The sequence below is a fragment of the Anopheles stephensi genome, chromosome 3 (genome assembly GCF_013141755.1).
Source record: "Anopheles stephensi strain Indian chromosome 3, UCI_ANSTEP_V1.0, whole genome shotgun sequence".
In the NCBI taxonomy this organism is placed as follows: Eukaryota; Metazoa; Arthropoda; class Insecta; order Diptera; family Culicidae; genus Anopheles; species Anopheles stephensi.
In genome coordinates, this window is record NC_050203.1 from 18,867,625 (window position 1) to 18,893,860 (window position 26,236).

Genomic DNA, 26,236 nt, shown 5'->3' on the forward strand with positions numbered 1-26,236 from the left:
TTGGCGATCGTAATCTACCAACCGGCACTGTCTGTGTGCGTTTCACCGCGTTTCGTACGTGATAAATTGGACGTAACTTTTAATCCGCCGTACGGACCGAACTGAGTGCAGCGGCATGGTTCATGTAATTTCTCTCCTCCTTTTTTTTACCCACACACTTACTAAAACCACCATCACCAAATGTACACTGTTCCTATAGGCTGAGGGTACGCATGTATTTGTGCTCAGATCGGTGTACGATCCGCTTAAGACTGGTTCTGGTAGAACGAGCAAAGAGAAGAAAAAAAAGCGAGACCGCGAACGTAACTAGCGACGGGTGCGACGATTCATATTCCGGTTTTCCTTCCATATCCATTCGGTCAACCAGTCCAATCGTCCTGCCATTGTAATGCTAGCAGGAAAAGCGATTGCACTGCAAAACGCGCGATGAACCGGCCTCAAGTGGTCGAGAGGGAGCCCTCCCAGCTCGGGCTCCATTGCCACCGTCCGAGCTATTTTTGTCCCTTCCACGACTCGTTCCATGCCACACAACCGTAACACCGTCTCCATGATCCCCTGATGCAATTCCACACACAATACTGTGCTCTCTATTTCACTTTCTGCTTTGTTCAGCCGACTGTGAGTGCGCTTCTACTGCTACTTCACGGTGAGGGACGCTGGAACGAGAGTCTGCCCATTTGCTTTGGAGACCTGAGTAAGGTCGTATTCAGGCCCACACACACACACACACACACGGCCTTCAGTACCGGCCGCTAGTGACGCGAATGTGGTCGAGTGATAGAATTTATGTAAGCGCGCGCGAGAGACGTACCTACACTTCTTGGTGGACGGAAATCAGTTCTCGTCCTGTCGCTAACCGTTCCGGGCGCGCGCTAGTGTTACTGCTGCTGCTGCTGCTGCTGCTACTGACAACGCTGTGTGGAATGGTGGAACCATGTGATGTGTTGTTTTAAATCAAATTAATTGCACTGCGCTGGGCTAACGGCAAAATTTGCGCCCAATTTGCGAAACCCGGCAATGAAGTGATTCGTTGGTGTGCGGTGAATCCCTTACGTCCGTTATACGTGATCGTGTCGTGAAAGGGTCCAAAAAAAAGGGAGTAGCAACCACAACAGCAAAAAACCGGGGGTAAATAAATTGTGCCGGTCCTGGACACAGGCTAAGTGCGTGTATTGTCGAACTTTTAATGCCCGCTGTCAGCCGGAAGTGGTGTTTGAATTTTTAGCTGCTGTCCGCTTGTGAAGTATTTCTGTAGCTTGTAGACCCTTCAGGTTCATTAGAATAGTCGAGGAGAGTTGACCTGTCGTGCCGCGTTACGTAATGTAACAAATCATTCGTGCCACGAAGCCGTTTCAGCCGCTAGTTTATTAAGTTTGCGTGCATTTTTTCGATGTAAAAGGTCACCTTTTTTTGTTTCTGTTTTTTGGGTGAATAGTTAAGTTGATCGTGATGGTTTTTTTTTGCTGGTTTCATCCCTGTTTATATCACCCTGTTTATATGGAAAGCATTACACCAGTGGTCAGAGAGATAAGAAACCTTAAAGCTCGTACGTTGGGTGTTCGGTAGTGCGGTACACAAAAGCACTGTGGGGACGGGTAGATAAAACAGGACCAACGAAATTGTATGAGTAACTTCGGTAGGATAAAACGAGACACCGTTCCTTCGAGGCATGGAAATGTTGGTGCTTTCACCCGGCGTTACAACAGTCACGAAATGGGTTGGCGTTGAGCACACGAGCGCACACATACACACACACACACACATGGGAGGGCGGTTTAATTATTCAAACGCCAAGCCCCATGGCCAAGTGATTCGAGCTCGTTGCTGGTTGCTATGATCCTCGCGACTCCGGGTGTTTCCTTCCCCCCGGGATGGTGCTTTTGGGAAAGGACGAAAGGAAACAGTGACACGTGCGCCCAGCGTTACAACATATCGCTGGTGATGTGCGTTTTCAAGTTCATATACGAGGCAAGTTTCATTAATTCTTGACCTACCCGTACTCGTGTCGTGCACTTGCTCGGATGGATATTCCCAACCGACGATTGTGTCCGGGAAGCCGTAATGCATGTACAAACATTCAACCTGGATGGCATCCTTCCTTCCTTTTGCAATGCGATGGGTTATTGTGTCCAATCTTTTCTGCTTTTTTATTGTCGATTGTCTTACCTTCAACAAAGTGAGCGTTTAAGAGAAATAAGAGTGAAAGACGTGACATGTTTCAGTAATACTCAACCAAATCCCGATGATCGAGTGAGCAAAATAATTGATTCCATCCACCATCATTCATCAACTTCTGAACTTCATTTACCCTAGTAATAATTTCGGTAAATGAAGAAGAGCAGATTATCTCACGTTAGCTAGGAAACCTTAAATACGTACGCTAAGATTTATTGTCTCTAGTCTCGTCTTTTTTTTTTCTTATGGGACTCGAACTCGACCGGTCCTTGCTATGGCTACTGACATTTGCGGAAAATTACCATCGAAATTTGCATAATTTGCACATAAATCTTCCACCATTTCAACCCGGGACGAATGGTATCTTTTCAATTATAGCCACAGCTAGCAGGAGCCCGGTGTCGGTGGTGAAGAAAGCGTAATTTAATATTCATCACACTCGTCGAGTTCCAATTCTAGATATAATCGGCTCTAAGTTAAAGCTTTGTGCGATGGGGCTTTCGCTCGTTTCACTTCGAGAAGTTGGGTTCGAAATTCCTAACACTCACACTCATACTACGATCACGAGGACTTCTGTACGCGGGCACGATAGATCCGACCTTGTTGTAGGACATCTGTTGGACAGATAAGCATCAAAGTTTGGGTGAAGATTTATGCAGTTCACACCGTTTGCTGCACCAGTATAATTAAGTTTAATTACCTGAATGCTTGGTAGGTTATGTCAAAGTTTGATTTGAGTCCTAAGGAGAACGTATCCAGAAGTAAGTGGAACTCGTGTCGCGAGTTGCAGTACTATCGTAGATCTCCTTCTTCATAGCAAACTCATGTGAAAACCTATGGTTATGACGAGACAAGCGACTCGTTTTAAATAAAACTTACAAACAAATCAGGACATTAAATGTTATGGCAAAATTCCGTGACCAGAACAAATATTAATCTACAGAAAATGCTCACAAACAGGATCGGACGTGTTCAACAGCAACAGCCCCATGAATTCATGACCGTTCGAATGCGCAATAAAAATGCACCCTTAAATCCGTATTCATAGCACACACACATCTTCAAATGCAGCTACAGAGCCCGGTTTTCCATTTTGACAGCTTAAAATTGAATTTAAACCCATAAATTCCACCGCCGGGTTCGGTGGTTGGTTGTGTACAAATTTGACATGCTAATACCGCATACCGGCAAAATAACCCGGAAAATCGATGCCAGTCAGGTGGTAAGCCAATTTGGGCATTTGTTGCCCGACACACGGTCGGAGAGGTTCTTGTTTAGGTTTGACGGGCCGGTTTGCACAGTTTGCATCGCCGAATGCTGCCAATCAGAAAGCATTGCATTGCAAGTGCTGGTTGAGTGTATGCCGAATGCAATGCAATGATAATATCGAAAACTCGATTCACAACAGGCGTACTTGAAGTTGTGACAGCTGTTATGGACTGTGGATCAATGACAGTTTGCTATCAATCATGCAGCATTATCAAGAGGCTTATTCTCACATGTTTGAACGAGGTGCGAGGCAAAAGTATGTACTTAAGCAGTTGCAAAAAGGGAACATTGAAGAGAGCACGGCTACCACACAGGAGCTCTGGAGATTGTTTTTTTTATCATACTCAAACATCCAATAGCAAATAGATGTTATTATCAACCTCTATTTTAAATTATTTTGATTTTATAGCACATTTTTTATAGCAAATACCTCCTATTACTATGTTGCATTTTCCTTCCACCTGAAGCCCTACATTATTTTACCATACATTACGCTGCAATCAACCGTTCCGAACCGCATCGAATTGCATCAATATTATTCCATTACTGCATTTATTAACTTGTTTCTAGATTTACTTGCCATATATAGAGCGCAGTGTGTTTTTGTGTGCGTCTCACTCATCAGTTCCAGCACGCTGGAAACGAGTCTCCAAGCTACTGTCATCCATCGTGGGGGATACTACACGACAGAAAAAAAAGCCCCCAACAATGCATGCATCGTGTTACTACACATCCCTTACATGAGCGCTAGTTTGTTTATTTTTCTATCAATTTTTTCCATTTTTTTTCTCATTCAAAGTTGTTGCTGTGTGCAGTAAACATATCGCTGTTCTTAATATACGCTCCATTGTTTACACATCGTGTATTTGGCCATCGGTTTTTTGTTTGTTTGTTTCGGTTTAATTTCCATTTTCCAATTTCGGTATCTTATTTCGGTATGAAGCTTGTGCTTGTGGGCTGCCATCCCAATGCTGGCCATGCTGCTGTCTGGTGTGGCGATCGTGGCCTGCGCTAGTGGCCTGCCGTTTGCCTGCATCGTTACATCGTTACCGCCCGTAGCCTGGTTGACAAAACAAGATAATTGATGCATTTCAAGTTACAGGGTTGTCGTAGTGGTGGCCGGTAACCGGGACGCGGTGACGCTCGGCGGACTGACACCGGACACACAGTACCAGCTGACGGTGGCCGCCGTCTGGAACGGGAAAAAGTATCGCAGCCGGCCGATCGTATTCAGAACGCTGGGTAGGTAGTGCGCCTCGACAGGAAAAAGTTTTTTGTTTTCTCCGATCGCCAATCTTAATTAGTGCCCTGTTTTTCGTCCTGCTTTTCCACCTATTTTCAGAGCCTCCAAGGACATCGTACCAGCAGGACTCCGGTTCGCTGGTAGGTAGTAGTGGTCCACCGAACTCACCGCATGCCGACACAGCGCCCTCGCTCAGCGGCATCGGCATCTTTAACGACGAGTTCGGCAATATATCAGTTAACTCCACGTCCCGCGAACTTCCAACGGTAAGCGACGGATTCAAGAACACCGGCCCACCGCTAACAACTTTCTATCGTTTCTCCATTTTTTTGTCTTTCCACGTGCAACTGACAGATCCGTGGTGTAGAAATCGGTATTGTAGTGTTAGTGTTAATAGTCTGGGCTGGTGCTATAGCTTTATTTTTTAATCGATGGGGTAAGATACGAATGTTGCTTCCATATCAACCGGACTACAAGCAGGAACAGCTGAAGGTTCCTGGTACTGGTGTCTGTGCCAATGGTACCTGCAACGGACAACATTCCCATCAGGTAGGACCGTCCAGCTCTCTTCATACTTTCATTTTGTACGTGTGTGTTCGTTTTTCTTTCTACTTCTCGTCACCGCGAACCGATGCTGGTCGTGTGTGCCAAGCATCGAGGCGTAGTAGAGGACAGCGGATATATATTTATGTGTGTGTGTGTGTATACTTTTTTCTTTTCCGACAATTTTTCCAATCATTTTTCCCACCGCTGGTTTTCCGGGATCGATGACCTTTTACTCCCCGTTGTGTCGCTGTAACGAGATTGACACCATTTTCCAATATCGTTTATCTCTTTCTTTTACCATCCAACCTCTCTCTCTCTCTCTCACACTGTCTCTCTTTGTTCGCCTGTCTATTATGATTGAATCCTTCAATCCATTAGTACTGGCTTTCGATCCCTGGTCAACTGTTAGTAACCCTCCCTTTTAGTGAACTTCCCCTTTTCAAACATACTGATTTAAAACAAACACTACCGGAAGGGTCCTTAGCCTTTCCCGTATACACACACCTACACACACACACAAGTTCGGTCAGATACTACTTTGTTTCTACTCTGCTCTACTTCATCGGTGTGAATGAGCCTATCGTCTCTCTCTCTCTCTCTCTCTCTCTCTCTGCCTGTTTATGTTCTTCTCCCTCTCACTCTCTTAGACGGTTTCACGATCGCTGGATCTCACTCGCACAGTATGTGCCACTTTTTCTCTGTCTCTCTCTCTCGCTCTGTTTTTCTCTCAGCCATACTTCCTCTGTCGTGTGTGTCGGTTCCGTTGTTTTTTGCACTAGTGATTTTGGTTTTTTCTCCTGTTTTCTACTAACTCCTACTCCTCCTCGTTCTAGTCTCTTGTGCTGCTGCTGCTGCTGCTGATTTCCCATTTTTTCTCCAGCCAAACTTCCCATGAGCAACTTTTAGCGTGAGCGTTTATTGGTTTTGTTATCTTGGTGTGTCTTGTGTTTTTTGTGTCCTTGGTTCCCCTTTTTCCCCTCCCTAGTGTGCACACTAGAGCACACCACAAGCTGTGGGTTTGTGATTTAGGATTTTCTTTTCTCTATCGTTTTTCTTTCACCTGACATCAATTTATGCGTTTCTTTTATAAAGGAATGCACACTTGGTGCTGGTTGCTCTCGTTTCGTTCAGATTTATCGTTTTCTTCGCTAAACCCCTGGCTCGACACAGTTTTAATGCGTTTTTTGTACTTTTGAATCCAGCGGTTAACACTTTCTATGCTTTAAAATGTGGATATGGTCAGGAAAATATTTTTAATATTACTCATTTCTTGATTTTTTAGCAAGTTGAGCAAACTTGTTTTCATTATAAAATACTAGAGTATTCATTATGCTCTTTGGTCAAAAAGCACACCTTTAAAATTTATTTGAATTTCATGTTTTTTTCTACAAAAAATAGACTAAAAGAAGTGATTTTTTCGTGAAATGTGGTCTATTTTTCCTTTCATATGCAGTTTTTAATCAAGGCGTTTTTTTGTTCACAATTGATACGCCATCTCCTGCTTTATAGTTGCTGAGCCAAGAATTTGGGAAATTTTTGGTATGGCTTTGTATTAAGAAAAGGTTTAACCGTCTTAAAATTTGGCGTAGAGCATAAACATTTATCATCAAAAAATGTATTGCTTACTTTGAGGCGTCAGACGATAAAATATCATTGAATTGGATAACCATTCTTTAAGTATCATTGATCCCTGTGGTTTAAAACAAAATACCAAGATGATTAAAATTAAATTAATCTTGATTTATCCGATTAAAATATTATACCTTATCAGTTCTCTTTTCATCAGTAGATTTAAAAAGAAAGCCATTCTTCTCCTACTGTCTAAACAAAACCAAACCAAGCTAAGCAAAACTTATCGTATGCAAAGCGTTTGAACCCTCTACCTATCAGATTTACCCTTTTCCTTTCTCTTTTTTCTTCTTCTTTCTTCCAATCACCCTCAACCATCGCTGCAACTTCAACTCGAAACGAATCGACCAAAAACAAAAAAAAAACAAACAAACCCGCAGGATTCCGAACCTGGACTGGAACGTTTCACCATGTTGCACTTTCAAGTAAAGCGATTCCTTTTTGCTATCCAATACTACTACTGATACTACCACTGCCACTTCTACCACTAAATCTAAACGCCTTTACTTGCCTCTGTTTGCCATCTTTGTTTTATGATTGGCTTTGTACCACCGTTGTGACACCACGGTTGAGTTGACTCGTCTGGGTTGATTCACTCTCTAGTCAAACTTCTAATCTAATCGCCAACTGACCACACTGTATACCACTGTTGTTCCTTGAACCTTCTCACAAACTGTATGGTTGTGTTTTGTTTCGTTTCGTTTTACAATTCACCCTCTATAGAGTCTTTTTCTGTTGTTTCGTTTTCTCTCGTCTGTTGGCGGTGAAGATTACGTTACAATTTTCCGCACGTTGCCATCAATGCAAACAGCAAAACGGTTCTTCTTTCTCAATGCAAAAGATTTGCTGCTTTTTTTTGAGAACTATTTTGTTTCATTTCTCCAGAGCAAATGATTCCCTTTCTATTGTGTTACTGAATCTTCTTGGTTCGTAGGTTGATGGTTGCTAAAATAAAAATTTCTCTATTCATTTGCTTTTCCACACCAGTATCAGTATCTTTTTTGATCACTTCTTTAATACTATCTCACAATTAAATTGACCTATTCACAAAAAATCAGCAGAGCTTAATATTCCTACAATATAACTTGTAACACATGTTGAGTGGACATCCCACGATCTTCAATTTTAAAGCGGCTCCATTAGATAAAGAGGCAGCAAAAATATGAACTCTAAAATTATTCTTACAAAAATTCGACACGAAAAATTAGACCATTGAATCGATCGAAGAAAAATCGATAATAGCCAAACATGCAGCTCAATGGAGGCGCCTGGTTATTCACGTTTCCCCTTGTCAATGCATCGTGTTATGTTGCGTACAATTTTCTCAACCCTAAGTTTCACCTTTAATACATCACATCTCGCTTGTAGGTAGCAAAAACAAAGCAAAGCAACCTTTTTCAAGTGAATACCTTTAACCAAACCATTTCTTCTTTACGAGCCAGCCAGTTGGAAGCAAATAATCTGTGTCTGTGTGCTTTACTTTATAGACCCTGCGGCGTTGGATGTACATTGGTTGTGTGGGGAAACTTAAAGCACACACGAGTGTATGTAATATTCCTTACAATATAATTCTACATCCATTTTTGTTATAAACCTTAGCTTAGCGTTGATATTACTCTACGCCATTTTTCAGTTTTTTTTTCATTGGGGATGTAAAGGATGTGATGCGCTTTCGATGGGAGTTTTCTATTGATTTGATTTTCTGGTTTTGAGTTGTAAATATTCTGTAAACAAAATGCTTATTTGGGAGCACCGAGTGTATTGCTATATTTGCGTATGAATACAACACTTATCAAACTGGAAGAAGAAATCACACTCGACTGTAACTCTCTTTTCGCTCTTACGATCATAATCTGCTTATCAACCAACGACCCGTTATTTGTTTGAGGCGCAGGTTTCCGAGTAATGCCACAAAACTCTTACTTCCAAACTTCCGACCACAACGTTTCTTCTCAAGCATAATATAATAATAACGAAATAAAACGGAACCCCTCCACAAATAACCACAATTTTTCTCGCATCGTGCGCATCCTGCTGTTCAACAAAAGTTCGATTGGGCTAAAAATGAACAAACCTCCATTGAAGTTCGGGGATGTGCTAGCGTGCGATTGCTTTCCGTCCGATGACTAAGTTTTGCGTAGCAGCGAAGGACTTTAACCGGAGAATGCTCCATCGCGAAAAAGCATTCCTCCCCGAAGCCTGTCGTTTGCTTCTAGGGCTTGGGGATCAGCAAAACGCAAGTCCCACCCGTCAATCCTGTGTGTATTTGCATCAGTTTCACGATTCCTTTGTAAGCTGGACGGAGCTGGTGCTTCGTTCTGCATGAAGCGATTTACCATGAGCGTAGAAAAGCCAAAGGAAAACAACTTCTTTTCGCTTTTCCCCCTTTTCGCACGGTGCTATCATAACTTAGCATAAGCAGTTGCCGGTTGCGGTTCGATCTTGTCTTCTGCAGAAACTTTGCATCGGAAAGCATCGGTTAGTACAGCCACCGGTGGCGACGTACCTCGGTTGCTTCGGTTTTGGGTGGATTTCGTTTCTTAACACGCTCCCACGGGGCACACCATTGAGGGACCGGATCGGGTCGTCGAAATCGATTTCTCATATTTCGACTCGTTTGAAGGTGGTTAGATGCAGACGTAAAGCTACGCGCCGTATTAGTGAACGAAGCGAAGGCGAGAAAATCCGATCGGATTGTGTGGAACCGATAGCATAAACAAATCCACATACACACATTGGGTCTGAGTCTGGGTGCACAAAAGAACATACCGAAACACGACCCAAAGCAAAAAAATAGAAGGAGAAATAAATCCATACGTGCAAACCTCAAGCTTCATACTCAAAGTCTGTTTGCCCGTAGCGATTTATCACGTGATTAAGCGATCCTTAAATGCTTTATCATTGCACACCAGCCACCCAGAAACGATGCAGTGCGTGTCTTTCTGTGTGAGTGTGAATAATCGAACCCGGGGGCGGGTTCGGTCTGCAGACGCCTTATCAACTCTAGGAAAATAAATGATTCCTTCTTTATCCCCATGAAATGTCAATTTTATTGAACTTGATACTTTCAGGGTGGCTCTCGTCTCGGCCGGCTTTACGGTTTCGTATGAATTATATCATGCTCCGTGTATTTCCGAATCGGCACAAACGCACCGAGAAACACACGGGCGCTAGGCCCGGTTTGAGAAGAACAACTTTTTGCCGACTACAAAACTCTGTTTATCGCTCATAATTGAGGTGATTTGTCTTTGGTTGTTATGGGTTCCGATGTTCGATTGGTTTTGGAATGGGAAGGAGAGGATTTTCGTACGACAACGAAGGGTGTATGTGTGTGAGAGGGAGAGAGTTTGATACATCAGCAAAAGAGTGGTAGTTTGGTGGTTCTTTAGGTGCCTTTTTTACCGTTTAAGAAAACGTCAAAGATGGATGATAAAGTTGATCCAATTATAGTGATTATTTTGCGAGATAGTGTGATTTGAAACGTTCTGCAGGCTATGTGATGCTTCTTTTATGAAGAAAAAGCTTTGAAAAGATGTTTAAATAGTTTGAGGGAAGTTTAATTTAAGTACGAAGTTCCAATGATCACATACAAGCAAATGATGAGCTATAAAAACTGAACTACTCACTCTAGAGTTGAGCTATTAATCGAGTATTCAGTATCAGTATTTAAAGAAAAAGTACATTTTATCTTTTAACACTCAAAAGATCCAACACCAAAGCTTTAAAAACCTTTCTCACAAAATAAACCTTAAGGCAAATGACTGTAAAAGGCAAAACAACGAAGAAATTAATTGAGCTTGAATGCAATTCAAATCTTCCGTAATGAACATCGAATAATCTTCCTTCCCTAATGATATCTAAAAACAGAAATGATTCCAATTTACCGATTGATGGGAAACGGATTTGGGAGATCAACTTATCACGCGCACGTGATTGATGATGACCGCTCGTCTGAAAATCACAACATTCCACCTGGTTCTCGCTTTTTACGATCGACAATTGAATTTAGTCTCAGCATGGACCGTAGACCGTTTTTTCGTGGCTTCCGCCATATCATATCCACGCTCGGGATCCCTTGGAGCGAACCACAACAACAGCAGGAAAGATCATTTCGTATGAATGCTAACGATCGGCATAATCGAATTCAAATTCGAGCAAAATTATTTAAATTGCTCACTATCGATGTACGGCTCTCCCAATCAATGCTTTGTCGTCTGTTTTGTGTGAGTGTGCTGATACTTTATACATTTGGTCTTATCACCCTCACACACACACACTCACGCCAAAGGAGGCACACAAAAATCAATGTTCCAATTGCTTACTTTCATTTGCGGTGACCACCATTGGCGGGCGGCGAGCGTTACCCCAGACCCTTATGGAAGGAAAACAAAACACCAAATACTGCTCTTTTGCCGACCGACGCAGGCACCACGTCATTGCGACAAGCGTCCGGCAAAGCACTAAATTATTCAGGGCTTCGGATCCAAACCACGGTTTTTCGTGGAACCCAGGCCAGCCATTTCCTGGTTTCGTCTTTCCGCTTCTGTTGGCTTTGCCTGCTTTGGCTGATGTTTTACCTGGAGCTTAAAGGTAGCAAAAGCTCTCCTACTCTCACACACACACATCGGTAGTCTCTGATGTCCTTGGCGGTGATCCTTTCCTTTCGCCTTCCGTCCCTTTGGCTCGATCCCATATGTTCCCCGGTCGTGGGATGTTTGATGCCGGGAGAGGAAAAATGTTTCTCCCATCGAGCGGAAATGAAGTGCAAACGACCATATCGGAATCGATTTTGTTTCAGCCCTACCCAAAAAGGTGAAGGTGGAAAGTTTTTCTACACAGCTATTGGTTCGAAACCATTACGTGCTCTTGATTTTTGGTGATAAACTCCAAACTCCTCAAACGTGATGAATTCGATGAGTTTGATCTTCATAATCGTGTCGCTCATCAGAAACGGCAATACGGTAATCATCCCGATAATGATGATGATGATGATGAAGCGCCACGGGATGCGTCGTTCTCGACGGAAAGCACCCGCTGGTTTGTTTTATCCTTTCCGTTTGCTTTCCGTTGCCGGTAGATTTTATCGTAATCCGCCACATTTATCGTTGAACCAGTCGCCAACTGTCGTCGGCGACGAAAAAACGAAAACTGTGTCCGATAATATTCCAAAAACGATCTCTTTGACCCAATATGCTCGAAAACAGCGCATATTATACTGTATAAGGGCATGTGCTCCTGCTGTGAAGTCCATTTTGTGAGAGATGATTGCAATGATTGGAGTTCCATAATGAGTTTCCATTATTTATAAGACGATAATCATGGCTTTGTGCGCTTATTGAGTGCAGATTTTCCCTTATGACTAAAAAGTAACCTAGTTCTTGTGGTTTCAATCATTGTTAGTAGGACATTTGGGACGATGAACCTAAATAATTGAAACTATTTTATGATAATATTGTGCTCAGTGTATATAAAATGGTTTGTCCACGTCAGAGTTATAATCGAATAAGGGATATTAAACTGCAAAATTGAGGGCTTGATTTTAATCAGCACGCAATAGCCATGGACTGGCTGTATTGTTAGTGCATTTGAAATTGCTTCCCTTTTTATTCATTACCATAAAAGCTAGTGCAAATGCACACTGGTAGTAAAATGCAATATTCTGAATGCGTTGACAAGTGGATTTTAACTTGCTGATCAATCAGCCAAACAGTTTTCTTCGGTTGTGAAGCAATATCGTAACAGGACACTGCTTCCCGTCCACAAAAGCACAAAGACAAAGAGCCGAACGACGGACAACAATGCAGCCACAATCGTACGGCATCCAATCGCTTCTCACTTCCGGATGTGATTTACCCAAAAACCCTCCGTAAGTCGGAAGAAAATCCGTCGCACAAATTTATGACCTCAATAAGGAGATGAAAGCAAAGCGGAAATGGAAACACTTCATACCGATCTGTGCATGAGTGTGTGCGTCCTTCCCTGAGAACCTTTTCCTACACACACACACACACACACACACACACACACACACACACAAAGCTGCACTGGATAGCGACACTTCTGGCACTCGGTAGTGCGCCATTTGATACCTCCGTAAGCGGAGCGACAAAACAAAAGTCCTCTACTTTCCGAATGAGTTTGCACGACATTGTCTCCGTGGTGGCAACGGTGGCAAGAAGAAGGGTGTCGATGATGTCGTTTATTTCTTTCGGCACGTTCCACGATGAAACGGAATCGTTCAGCTGCTTTGGATTTGTCCCAAACACCGCGCCGGGGAAGCACGCCTGGCTCCGTAAATCTTTTGCTCGTTAAAGCAAAACTTCAAACGATCGGTACCGGAGCACAGAAGCAGACTTCCCCGTAGGACTGTCCGTGATGTTGTGTGTGTCCCTGTGTTTGATTTTAGCATCCAGTTTCGCTAACACGGGATCCGAATCGGCAATAGGAATAAATTAAAAATAAACAAAATCACTCCAGCAGCTGCTAGCGGGTGCCCTCGGGAGCTGAAGCCCGACAGTACGCTGCTGTCCTCGAAACCTTCTCCAATTGCGGAACTTCTTCGACAGCAAATGGACAACATTGAAGCGTCCAAGATGGTGTCTGTGTATCGCACTGGTGCTAAGATTGAATTAATAGTAATCAGTTTTATTGCTTCATGAATAGTAAATGGCGCGCGCCTTTGAATGGTGTGCGATCCTGGCTTCCTGGATGGCACGAAGTAACGAATGAGGTTAAATAGTAGTTCGTCATCTTAACGAGCGTTTACTGATTATTGTCTTAGGGAAGGGTGTTCGATGGCGTAATGATGATGATGATGCAGCAAAACTTCCCACAGAAACCTTAGGATCGTTTGATTTGATTGTCTTTACTCCTGCGTGTATGCAATCAGCAAAACACTACTCGACAAGCTTACCCAGCTGCTCAACACCAGATCAAATCCCTCTATCCCTCCGTATTGCAAAAGCCATTGTTCGTGGATTGCTTTTCACCACGGGGATATCAATTTCCTCGGAAAAATGCAACTGCATTCTCCGGGAACGAGGAACGATAAAATTACCATTTTTCTACCGATTTCCTCAGGCGGTGAAAAATAATTTCGCACACAAAATTCTCCCAATCCTTACGCTTGCGCTTGATCGTGCTGGTTCAGAAAATCAAGATCTGCTCTGTATAAACCGTGCACAAACGAGTATCAGTTTTCCAGCTTTCCCGATGGGGATAGTAAGCTGCCCGGCGTAGGCGAAGAAAACCCCGAACCCTTGCCTTGACTTAGACCTTGTGTTCTTTCGCAGTTTCGGTTAGTGGCACGCCGGTGCAAAGGCATTGTATTCCCGCTGCACTTTTCATGTGCAGTTTGAATAAAATAGCTTGTTAAAGAATGGCATTGGCCCGAGGGTAACGGTGCAAGGTCATCACCCACCGCCATCGTCGCCGGGCTGTCACATTTGTGCAGTGCCGCGAACAGTGCAGAAATAAAAGGCCACCACCACCGAGAGTGCTGTTCGATGCTGCATTTGTTCCTGGCTCGTAACATGACATTATCCATGTGAGTGTATGTTGCAAATTATCAGCAAAATAAAGTGAAGGGAATTGCCTGCTTTTCCCTCCGGGGCTGGAGATTTTCTTTTTTACTTCTGGAGCAAATAACCCCTCACAACGATACGATAGAACCCCTGTTAGCCCTGCAACGGAACGAAAAGCTCGGCGGGGTAAAAACATAAACTGCAGCCGTGCGATAAGTATCGCCAAATTACCGGTGGCCATAAATTCACCGTGTACAATTTTCACACTCATTTAAATAACTTTTCTTGGTGCAAGAAAACAACCACAAAAAAAGCACGGCGATTATGAGGAAAGAAAACTGGAAAAAAGGGTTCAATTTTGTCCGCATGGCAATGCACCAACACCACCGCCCCAGGAGGCTTGGCTTCAAGCAGCAAAATAGAACCCGTGCAGAAAGGTGCAAGGTCGGATACGGCCATCGGAAGTGAAACTATATTTCTCACCCTTCTCGTGTATGCATATGTTTCTTATGCCGGCAGTTGCTTTCTGCTCTGCGACAAACACCAGTGACTCCGAATGGGAATCACTTTTTTGCCTACGGTTTGTGTGTGGCCTTTTAGAATTCTATTTGATTTCACGCTTTCCCAGCAAGGGCACCATTTTTTTGCGTCTATTCAATGAAGAATGAAAAAGGCATGTCCTTTGGGCGATGGGAAGCATGGTGTGCAATGCAGAATTGAATGCTCGGTGCAATGTTCCACCGCTATGGAACAAAACATTTGTCGTTTTAAGCGAAACACACACACACAATGGTCCCGGGTGTTTATGATTTGTTGGTTTATCTCTAGTTGGTTAACACATGAACCTGGCGCAGCAGTTCACACCGGGCAGGGTGTGAACTGCGATGAAAACTGTGCTAATGTGGTGTGCAAAGCGCGCCCGGTTATTTATTGTTTCAACAGCAAATAAAACTATGCACGGTGATGTATGGTTGTATGTAGCCGTGGGGTCATGCAGGGCACTGCATGGACGATCGTGGCGTATTCGTGTACCTTATGCATTAATGCAAAACGGGGTTACTTTTTTACGTGCTTTCTTACAATTAGCGTTTACCCGAGCGGTTAAACTCGTTGTTGTTTCAATAGTGATGTGAGTTTCGTTCAGTATTCGTACATTTGAAATATCGGACAGCATTGCAGGGTGTAAGTGTCAAATGCGCCAAACGATTAACACTAACTTTGGATGGTAATTATCATAAAATTGTATCATTTAGCTCGATAGATTAATTTTGCTCAACTTCTACGCTAAAGAAGCATTTTTTGGAAATTTTATTCCTAGTCCTGATCGACCTTACAGCTTTTAGCTGGGTCTTATTAGCCACAGTTGTTATACAAATAAACATTCAGATTTTTCCCTCTAGGCTCTGAAGATTAGTTTCTATACCGTCTAGGGACATGATTGAATAGCAAATTGTCCAAAAATTTTTGTTCGTGACATAAGTCTCTTCGAATAACCAGTAGCTCACCAACGCTGATTCTGAGATATAATTCAACTAAGGCATGGGCTGCAAGATTTTGATAACAATATCCAATCTTGTCCAAGATATCCTTCTTCAATTAAACTTAATGCTCTGACGCTTTTATCCAAGTTCCACAACGGTAAAACCCTGTACATATCCTTGAATCCCTTTTTGATTTCTGCTTATTTAGGATGCAGTCCTAGCGGTCCAACAACCTTGTTGGGTGGCAAAAAGCTATCTTCTGTCAGATTTGTATTCTTTCTCCTCGACATGAGAAAGTGTTTCAACTTTCAACCGAAGTTCTTCGGCTCGGATCTAGCTGTTTGGATTCTTCCCCTTATCAGCAGAAAAGACACAATATAAAAATCTTCCCTTCAACGCATAAAAAAGTAATAGAAAGGAGCAAAACCGCAGATATTGTACTTTCTTTTGCATTATGAAGCTTTTCCAAAACAAAAAAAAGATATTAAATTGACATCGTATGTTTTAAAAAGTAAAGAATAATAACGATCACTAAGAAGACATACTTTTCTTCGAACTTAACCTAGCAAAAAAAACCTTTAAAACTGTACTGCTTAACTTGAACCTTTTTTTTTTCTTACAACTTCATTCTCCTCCTATCAACGCCCTTACGATGTTGAGCATTCGAGAGGTTATTGAAGCGATTGGTCAAATAAATTGCCGATTGTTAAATACGAAACAATTGAATGTTCGGAAGGTTCAGGGCCCGCGTATCCGCTGCTTTCGTTCACGGCAGCGTGCGTAAAAATCAATAAACGAGAGTTTTTTTTTTCATTTCTCTACGTGTACTGACCTGTACAAGCGTGGCGGAAGCTGTATGCGCACCGTGTCCATTTTATTGGCATCGTAAAACTTTTGCACTTTTATGATCGCATTTATTGGTTCATTTTATATCAACGGCATAAACAACTTCGATCAGAGAACAACTTGTCCCTAGTTGAACATTTCCGACAAACAGACGGTTCACGCTTGTCCTGGGCAGTGCCGTACAGTTGGTCATGCTTGTGAACTTCCTTCATCTTTTTTTTTGGCTTGGAAAAGCAGATGGAAAAAAGGGCGGGCTCGAGAAACAATTTTCTTAGCATTCTTCTTAGCACCTGTTTTTAAATTAATTTTAAAGCACGCTGGAATGCTGTTTTGGAATTTTTTATTAAGTAACAAAACCTAAGCTTCCCGCTATATGAAGTACGATATTTCATCGTTTTATGACATTCCGTACACTGCAAACACGTTGCGTGCAATTCTCTTGGATCGATATGTTTAACCATGTCCATCATATGACCAATGTCCACTTCTTAGAAAGAACAGAACCAAATGTCCGCATGTTCGCCAGGTCCTGTTAGTAAATAAATATCCTTTATCATCTTCGTAGAACAACCACCGTAACCTTTGGGGGCCAATGGCTTTCGATGTTCTGTTCCAGCTACAACAAATCCTAATGTTTATCTTCATCGTAAGCTTGGGTTCAGCAGTACACAGCATATTGAACGTTACTGGGAAATATTTTCAAGCACATGAAATGTTATAAAGTCATGACCCAGCGAGCTGTTTGTTGCCTTGAAATGAACAGCAAAGAGGAATAAGCATCAAATCTAGCCATTCTACCTCAAGAACTGGTGTAAAGCTTTAATGATTTTTCTATAAAAGTTGTGCCATAACTAACTAACATCTCGTTGAATGAGTAGAAGTGTTTGTACTAAATTACTATTACTATCTTCGAATGTGACTAAATTTAGACTCCCCAAAAACCAATTGTCGTCTGATTCTTGTTTGTATGTCTGCGAATAAATTTAGCCCACATTTTTACGATTATCTGCCAATTGACGGAACACGGAGATGTCTGGTGTTGACAAGTCAACTGTAAATGGAATCTTTATGGGTGTATAGTTGCTCTCCTTGCCAATTCTCTACCAACACCTCGCCACACCGTCTCACAGTTGATACCCACACTTTTGTCCACTCTAAACACTTATCCTCACATACACACACACAAACACAAACGCAATTTTGATCCACGAGCGACCCACACAGGACAATTCTGCACTTCCACCTACCATAATCACCCGAGGCACCGAGGGATCAAGAGAGAGAGAGAGAGAGAGAAAGAGAGGGAAAAGGAAAGAGAGAGGGAGGGAGTGAGAGAGAGGGAAATTTAAAAGGAATTACACGAACTTACTTAGAGAGAGCGTGTGTATGTGCCTGTGTGTGTCTAAGAGCGAGTGGGGAGAGAGAGAGAAAAGGATCGAAAAAATACAAATCGCCTGTTTTGTGTTACCGTGCATTGTTGTTACAGTGTATACCACGCTGCGACAGCTGCAGTCTGCTGGACCGCTGCTTCCAGTGTCCACTGTCCCGGCACTCGGAGTCGCGCGAGTGCGGCTGTCAGTTCGCGCTGCTGCATCGGGCGGACACGGACAGCTAGCATCCGGGTGCGGATACGGCCGCCCCAGTACCAACGTCGGCGTCAGCCATCACGGCCATGACGACGGCGGATGCGGCCGCATCCGAGCCCCTGAACGCTCAACCGCACCACTCCCATCCCCATCTGGCCGTGGCCCGCCACATCGAGCCGTCACACTCGCCGGCGGTGAACGAGCGGCGCCATTCGATGGTACCGCACGGGACGCTACATCACGCCCACGCCATCGGCAGCCGCCAACCGCTGCTCGGTACGGGCGGTCCACCACCAGCCACGCTGGCCAACCACAGACACGTGCATCCGCTGCTGCAGCGTCACCGGTCCGAGGATCGTCCGCTGCTGCGGCATGGCCATCCGGCGCACCGGCAGGGTGCGGGCGGGTGCCAGCGTCACCTGACCAAGCCGCTGCTGCAGCGCCCCCTGCTCGCCCACGCGCACTCCGTACAGCAGCCGACGGTGTCGACGCCTCACCACCACGCACCGCACCATCACCATTCGCATCCGCGCCTAAGCCAAAAGCATCGCCAGAAGCTGTTCTCGCGCAGCAAACAGTACACCTCGGTGTGTAGCGGCGGCAGCAACAGTACGAACTGTGCCGGGGACAGCGGTACGCGCAGCCGGTCCTCCCGCGAGCATGCCGACGACGATGTTGAAGCCTGCGTAAGTGTTCCACACAACAAGTGTTCCGCCTGCGGTAGGCGCGAACGGATGGCGCAACGGACGCCCTTTCCCTGACGCCTATTCCCCAAATGCTCACCTGTTCTTTGTTTACACCACAGTGACATTCTAGTCCTAAGCATCGCACACACACGCGCACACACACATGCAAACACACGCAAACACACGATGAACTGCTCGCCTAGTGAAACAGCGTCTTAGCTGTCAAAGTGACAGCTGTCAAGTGTCCTAGCAATCGATGCAAACGCTTCCACTTTACGTGCCCGAAACAAGCGTCACCATAGCAACGCGTCACCAATGAAGCGTTTCGCACTGAATCGATCTGTCAATACGTCTGTCCGTCCATTTTGTCTGTACTCTGTCACTGTACACTTTCGCGTATGAGGTTAGGTTTACGCACGCACCAAACCGATGTGTGTATGTCGCTTCCGTCTGGATTTCGTTCACATGTGACAGGTGTGTGCGTGTGTGTTAGTGTGCGCGTAAGTGTGTGTGTTGTTTTTTCGGCACAAAGTTAACCAAACAGAACACGTTCATGTCAGTCACATACAAACACTCACAAAAAAAAAAAAACATTTAGTAGACCACCGACTAGACATCCTTAGTAGTACTCGTGTCCGTGTAGTGAACCTGTGTGATATGTGATGCTGCCGAACCTTATCCACCTTAGCATCCAACACCGCCATCTTGTTTGTTTCCTGGATGTTTTCGTACCCGTACTGGATGAATTCTTCGCCCATTTGGATCCTGTCAAAACTGGTCCGTTCTGTTTATTTTGAGCGCCGTCCACCAGCTAGATCGTGACGAGAACCTGTTACCGCTTCTGTACCTTTCATCCAGTAGATGTACTTTGTACGTGTGTGTTTTGTACGCAAGCTCTCTGTTTATTCTGATGGTCTGGGGCAACAAGCAAACACTGGTGCACATTCCATAAATGCTTTTCTTGAATAAGTGCGGTACGATCTCTTTCTCTCTCTCTCTCTGTCTTTCTCTCTCTTCGTCTCTCTCTCTCTCATACTCGCTTACTATCTCTCTTTCTCTCTCCTCCTTCTCTATAAATCGCTCTTGTTCGTGCTGTTGCTGTCACATATCTCCTTTCATTTTGTACTCTGTGTTTATGTCTATCTATTCCTACATGCTGTAAATACAACCGTTCTGAACTCCACTTAACTCTAGCTTTATATAATGTACAGTTCTTAGACCATTCCCAACACCTTTTGCTGAAATATGTACAGCGTCATACTATTACTCTAAATATATAGTAGAAGTAGATGAGATAAGATCAACATAATTTTAGTAGCGAATGTTGAATAATACTATTTTAACGACTACTATACTATACGCTTTTTTCAGTACTGAATGTCCTACTTTAATGCACATTACTATATACTTTCAGCATAAGAAAACAGATTTGTGACAGCACAACGCAGAGCCTGTGCTCGGTGGAATAGCTATAGCACTGAATTTCAATATACACTAACAAATTCTACGCTTAGAGGCAATATTGCACAAGTCTTCTGCTTGTATCTTGCAATTAATGTCTTCGTACTGCGCCAAGTGGATAAGGTTCATTAATGGGCACCATCATCGGGTTCACTACCCTACAAGCGACAGCCATCGTCTCACACTCTGATTTCTCTGACCAATAACATTTTCCTGGACCTCCGTTTTCCCATTTTCTTTCTCCCTACAGTAACTCTTGCCGCAGCGCGGTCTCGCCATTCGCTAGGTGCTACTAGATCAATTCGTGTAGAGTGTAGTGTACCGTGTGTTATCTTCAATACCCAATACCTTCTTCTTCTTCTTCTTTCCACTCACAAACGAGCGCAGTGAGAACTGACTGCGTGACTGCGGGAAACAGCGCGTCTCCTGCCCAGGCACCTGCCAACCAAAAATGCAATCAAATTAATTGCTCCAAATCAATAGGATTCTGTTGTACGGTTTACACAATAAACTTTGTCATTCATAAACAAGCATCGTTAGTTGGATGAAATTATTTGCTCTAGGTAATGTAGGCGAAGAAGTACATTAAAGTTGCTGAGGTAGATTCAAGTGCGATCTTTTCTCCAGGTCCTGTGCGGTCAATGTCACAATGTGAAGTTTCTCAAAACAAATAAAAGATTCATTTTGACCTTGGCGTTATCATGCACTATAAGGATAGTTTATGATTATATGCCTTGGAAATGTCACGCATTCCACCATTTCACTGCTGACGATTCCCAGAACTGCAGGGCATAAGAGCTCACCAAAAAACGTAACGTCCTCCACTCGTAACCTTGATAGTGCCGAGTCGCTCAACATTAATGACTTCCAGAAGCGGTGACCTCTCCGGGACGGCTGCTGGTTCGGGTTGCCCCATTACAGCTGTGGCCTAATGGAAGGACGGCTCGTTTAACCTTAACCTTTCACCGACGTTTACCTGCCGCGTACACGTGTGTTCGATTTTCATTGAGGTCGTCGGTAAAAGCATTCGCTTCGTTGACGGGTTCTCTTCTGTGCGGCTGTCTATGGGGCGTACCAAGCCCAAATCCAGCAAACTAGCTACCAAAACCCGTAAGGGATAACCGAAAATTGACCGCATTAATCGGTGGCTCGTACACCACGAGTTAAGATCTCACCGCCCGACCGACTTGACCGGCCGCTGAGTGATTTCGATCAAGTTTGGCACGCAATTTTGCCATTTTGCTCGTTTTGCTTTACGGCCGTTTAAGGCGAGGCTGATGAATTGTTTCCGATCCGGTTGTGGGCCAAGCAGGGTGGTTGGTAGCGGGGTGTGTTTGCGTGGCTCAAGATAAATAGGCCGATGATGGAATGTTTTGCGGCATTCAGTGCATTCCCATTATTGACCAGATTGGCCTTAATAGCGAAAGTCAAGCATGTGACAGCTCATTTAGGGGATGGTTGGCCATTGCTAACGAGACACTGTGGGTAGCGGTAGGATGGATTAACCTAAATTAGTCTATTATGATATTTTTGGCGTAAATGCGATTGTGATAAATGGCACAATGATGTTGTTGTCTCAGAAAAATGTATAATGTAATTTCTGTCAAATATTTAGGATTGATGGTATTAATTTTTATGACACGAAAATAAGATCAAACTGTTCCTTTCCCTCAATTAGCATCATAGCTCTTTAATAAATAGATTTTTCTAGTGCGATGCAGTTGATAGTTTTCGATTTTAAACAATATTTTGGTAGTACAGCTAGTGCTGGAAAATATAGAGAGTTAATTGGTATTTAATATTCGATCAGAAATTCTTTACTGTATTTCAAGCATTTTTGTACATTGCTAGTGTTATAAATATCTTAAACGCTATGCCTGATAAATAATCAAATTAATTACATTTAGTGCCCAGTTCAATGGAGACGCCTGGTGCTTCAATGCACAGCTCAATGTAGACGCCTGGTCTTTCATACGCATTCCTTAAAGACAGTAATAAATTATGAAAGTATATATTTTACGTTCTAATTAAAGTTAGCTGTGGTAATGCTGCACATACTTCTCTAGCTGAGAATAATTAACAAAATCAGTGCCCATTTTCCAACGCATTTGAAGCATCTTTGCAAAACTTTCCTCAACAACAACACCTTCAAGATCTAATCAAAACAAACACCACCTCCACAATCGGCTGGCAGCGAAAACCATCCACCTGCATGTATGATGCGAACGCAAGAAGAAATTATTTACAATCAACCTTTATTTGACCGTACCGTTACGGCCCATTTGCCGTAAACAATCCGGCCAGAGCCGAACCGTATCGACTCCGCTCTGGTTGAGATGTTCATCGTGACGAGTGTGTGCGCGGGTGTTTTTTTTTTTTGCTACATCACCCGTTCACCAATCAGCTCATCGTCCTTGAATCGCAAACGGAATGGTGGTTTGGTGTCGGTATCGTAAATGTCTACCATTTGTGGCCAACATCAACTGTGGTCACGGCAGGCTCATCAACACTGTGGTGTCGGGTGTCCATTTTCGAATGCCGAGTCAACCGGTGGAACATCATAATCAGCACAACACACACACACAGGCACAAGTTGGGCACGAGTTTGGCAAATCGTCAATTGGCGCCTGTTGGATGAGCTGCTTGTTCGCAAGTTGTCTGTTCTGACCACACACAGACACACACACACGGACACACACTCGGTCGGGCTCATCTGCTGAGGTGTTGCTTTCGTGCCGTTTGCACAAAAGCACATAAACACCGGTACGAAATGAACTAGCAAGACAAGCTAATTATTTGCACGCTTTCATTCGCTGTTTACCGTAAGCTTTGGTGCAATGTACCACTTGGCAAAGCGGCGCAGGGTGGGATGGGTGGTCGGATTAATGGGAAAACTTTTTGCCCAGCAATTTTTACCGCCGTGCAATGGTTGATAATTAGTGGCCGCGGCGTTTGGTGCAGTACCGGTCAGGGAAGTTACTTACAGTGCTGCGAAGAACTTTGTGAGCTGGTATAATTAATTTGGAAAATAAATTTTACAGCGAAAATTTCGCTTCGTTCAAATCCCTCGCAAATGTATCGATCGAAACGTTTAATCGTTTGGTTTATTTTTTGCTCTCATATCATTCAGAGTAGCATGTTTCTATGCAGCTGTAAAATGTGCAAGCTATTCCCAATACTAAATATCTCTCATCTGCTACACTACTCACCCAGATGTCCCAATTAGCCACTCCACCAGGGGCAACTCATTACCACCATTATTGAAAGGTGATAATTATACATCCCTTATCCCCCGAACCATCTTCACTGCACTGAGAGCAAAACGTTGCCTCCCTATTTGCAATCGAAAACCATCTGTCTAACTGACCTCGAACGCATAAAGGATTGCCGAACCCCGCTCGGGATGCATCCGATTGCAATAACGCATCTGCATCGGTTTTGTTGTTCGAAGCTGCAGCGCTCTGGTCTATTCATTGTTATATTTTTATAACATCTATAATTACCACAACCCCCCCGCCTTCGCTCGGTTGATCCTAATTAACGTCCATAATGAACGTCTTCTGATAGACAGCAGAAGCCAATCAGACGTCGAATTACGTGCGGAGTCATGTGGGGCTTTTTTTTTCATCGTTGCTGTTCATTTGTGTGAGCATACAGAAGACAGTGTTACGCGTTTTCCATTGCATGAGTTGTCGGAAAACGGAAACACAAAGACCAAATGACAGTAGCTGGCTTACATCAAAACTACCATTCTTGTTCAGAGGTAGTATAAGCGCAACAGACAGAGAGAGAAAAAAAGAGAGAGAGAGAGATTGAGAGCGCGCAAGAGCCTGTCCGGAACACATCGATTTTTCCCACACCATCCGGGAATGCTTGCCAATGGAAAATACTGGGAACCAATCGGATATCCTTCGATCAGCATGACATCAGAATTTGTCATTACGAGCACAGGACCCACGCAGACAGTTCGCTGTCGTACGCTGCATGTCGAATGCTGGTCGTAAACAGGGAAATCCACACCGAGGGCACAGAGGCAAAAATAAAACTGATCGATTTTCCATAACTTCTCACTCATTGTACGGTATTAAGTGACGCTTTGCGAGGAAGGTTTGAGGCAAGACACTGCGCTGCGTACGAGTGCTTCCTGCGGGATTGAACAACGAAACAAAAACCCCGTTGTTTATATGCTGACTGGGTGGAAAGTATTGATCCCCATCCTTCCACCTAGGGTCCATTAACTCTAACTATCCCGGGGTGGTGTCCCGCGGTGATGTGGCCTGAATTGTACTCGATAACTGTTACTTCAAAACTTCCGCATCGACCGGACAGTCCGAAGAAACTGGAGCAATTCAAGGACAGTTTTGTTGGCTGGCAGGAAAGAAACGCCGTACCGAGCTGCGTGACAGCTTTAACGAAGTCGATTATATCATCGCTTGCATTGTGTGCACCAACATTGTGGGTCAATTTGCTATTCTTAGAACTAAATTACACGGACATGTGTTCTTGGAAAGTGGACCGAAATAGGGTATTCGTTTACGGGTGAAAACAATGAGCCAGGTTTTCGTTCGGACTTTGTTTTGAAGTCAATCTTCATTTTGCAACCCGTTTTGCGTCCGATAGTAAGGAAGCGTAACAAGATTAAACGTTAGCGCATCTTCCTTGGCATTCTCCCTTTTGCCTTACATCCAATCTTGACCATGTTATGCACCAGGAAAGATGGTTAATTTGTTTACCCCATAAATCACACACCAACGATCGAATTATACACATCAGGGTAGGTTTAGATAGATTGAGCTGTCTTAAAACGTCGGCATGTGCACCGTACCACCATGGAGACGCCTGGTGCTTCAATGCACAGCTCAATGGAGACGCCCAGTCTTTCACTCGACGTACTATCATGGAGACGCCTGGTATTTCATACACGTACCATATTATGCAGACGACGCCTGGTACGTTGTACTTACTGGTGCAGTGTACGGAATTCAACCTGATTCTAAGCTGCCACCTGATTTGAAATAGCACAGCAAAAACCGCATGATTTAACGGGTGCATATAATCTTGCCTGAGACTCTTCACGTGGAACCAATTATCGTTTGCACAAAACGGGAACCCTTCACACAGACAGTGCGGTGGCAAACAAACACATCATGCATGCCTTGAATGAAAGGGAACCAGATTGTGCCAGAAGTATGATATAAAGTTGACGTACTATCGGGTGTTAATTCCGCCCAGTCACTACCACCCAAACCCGTACGCTCTCGTCTCGACCATCGATCCATTGTTCGCTTTTTTGCCGATATCTTGAACCAACCAGCGCAACCGGTAATGGATGCACTCGCACGAAACCGAAATGTGCACTCACGCTGAAGACGATGCGCGTCGAACGGTTGAGGCCGGTACAGAAAAAGCCGAGCAGCAACCGGCTCGTATCGTATCATGAATCATCGCACAGCCACTGGCTGACTAACTGACTGTGGAAAAGATCCCTCACTCTCTCGACGTACCCGGTTTGTGCTGCACCGGCATGCCAGGTGAGCGTCGTAAAAATAAATAATGAAGTGTTTAGAAATAGCTCGGTTTAAAATTATTAATGGTCATGGAATGGGGTTTGCTGCTGGAAATCGACTCGCTTGAAAGTGGCCTAAGCAGCAGTGGAGTGACGTTTGTTTGTGAGTGCGCTAGTGTTGGAGTTGTTTTCCGTTCAAACCTTCCCCTGTTTTTATTACAGATTTTCACTTGCTTCAGCTTATCTGAATATTGACGCAACGAGATAGGACAAGCTTACAGGGGA

At 43.9% G+C, this 26,236-nt stretch overlaps 1 protein-coding gene across 12 annotated transcripts in view; it reads left to right on the plus strand.

Moving 5' to 3' along the window:
* Window positions 1-26,236, plus strand: part of LOC118509863 — a 109,805-nt gene that overhangs the window by 62,676 nt on the left and 20,893 nt on the right. For 9 of the 12 annotated variants that reach the window (XM_036051082.1, XM_036051073.1, XM_036051085.1 and 6 more), the window contains 3 exons: window positions 4,541-4,686; window positions 4,787-4,953; window positions 5,042-5,236. In XM_036051082.1, coding sequence (XP_035906975.1) covers window positions 4,541-4,686; window positions 4,787-4,953; window positions 5,042-5,236 — 508 coding nt within the window. Of the gene's footprint in view, window positions 1-4,540; window positions 4,687-4,786; window positions 4,954-5,041; window positions 5,237-18,242; window positions 18,985-26,236 lie in introns of those variants that run through there. The other 3 variants (XM_036051084.1, XM_036051083.1, XM_036051081.1) reach the window with 2 other exon arrangements.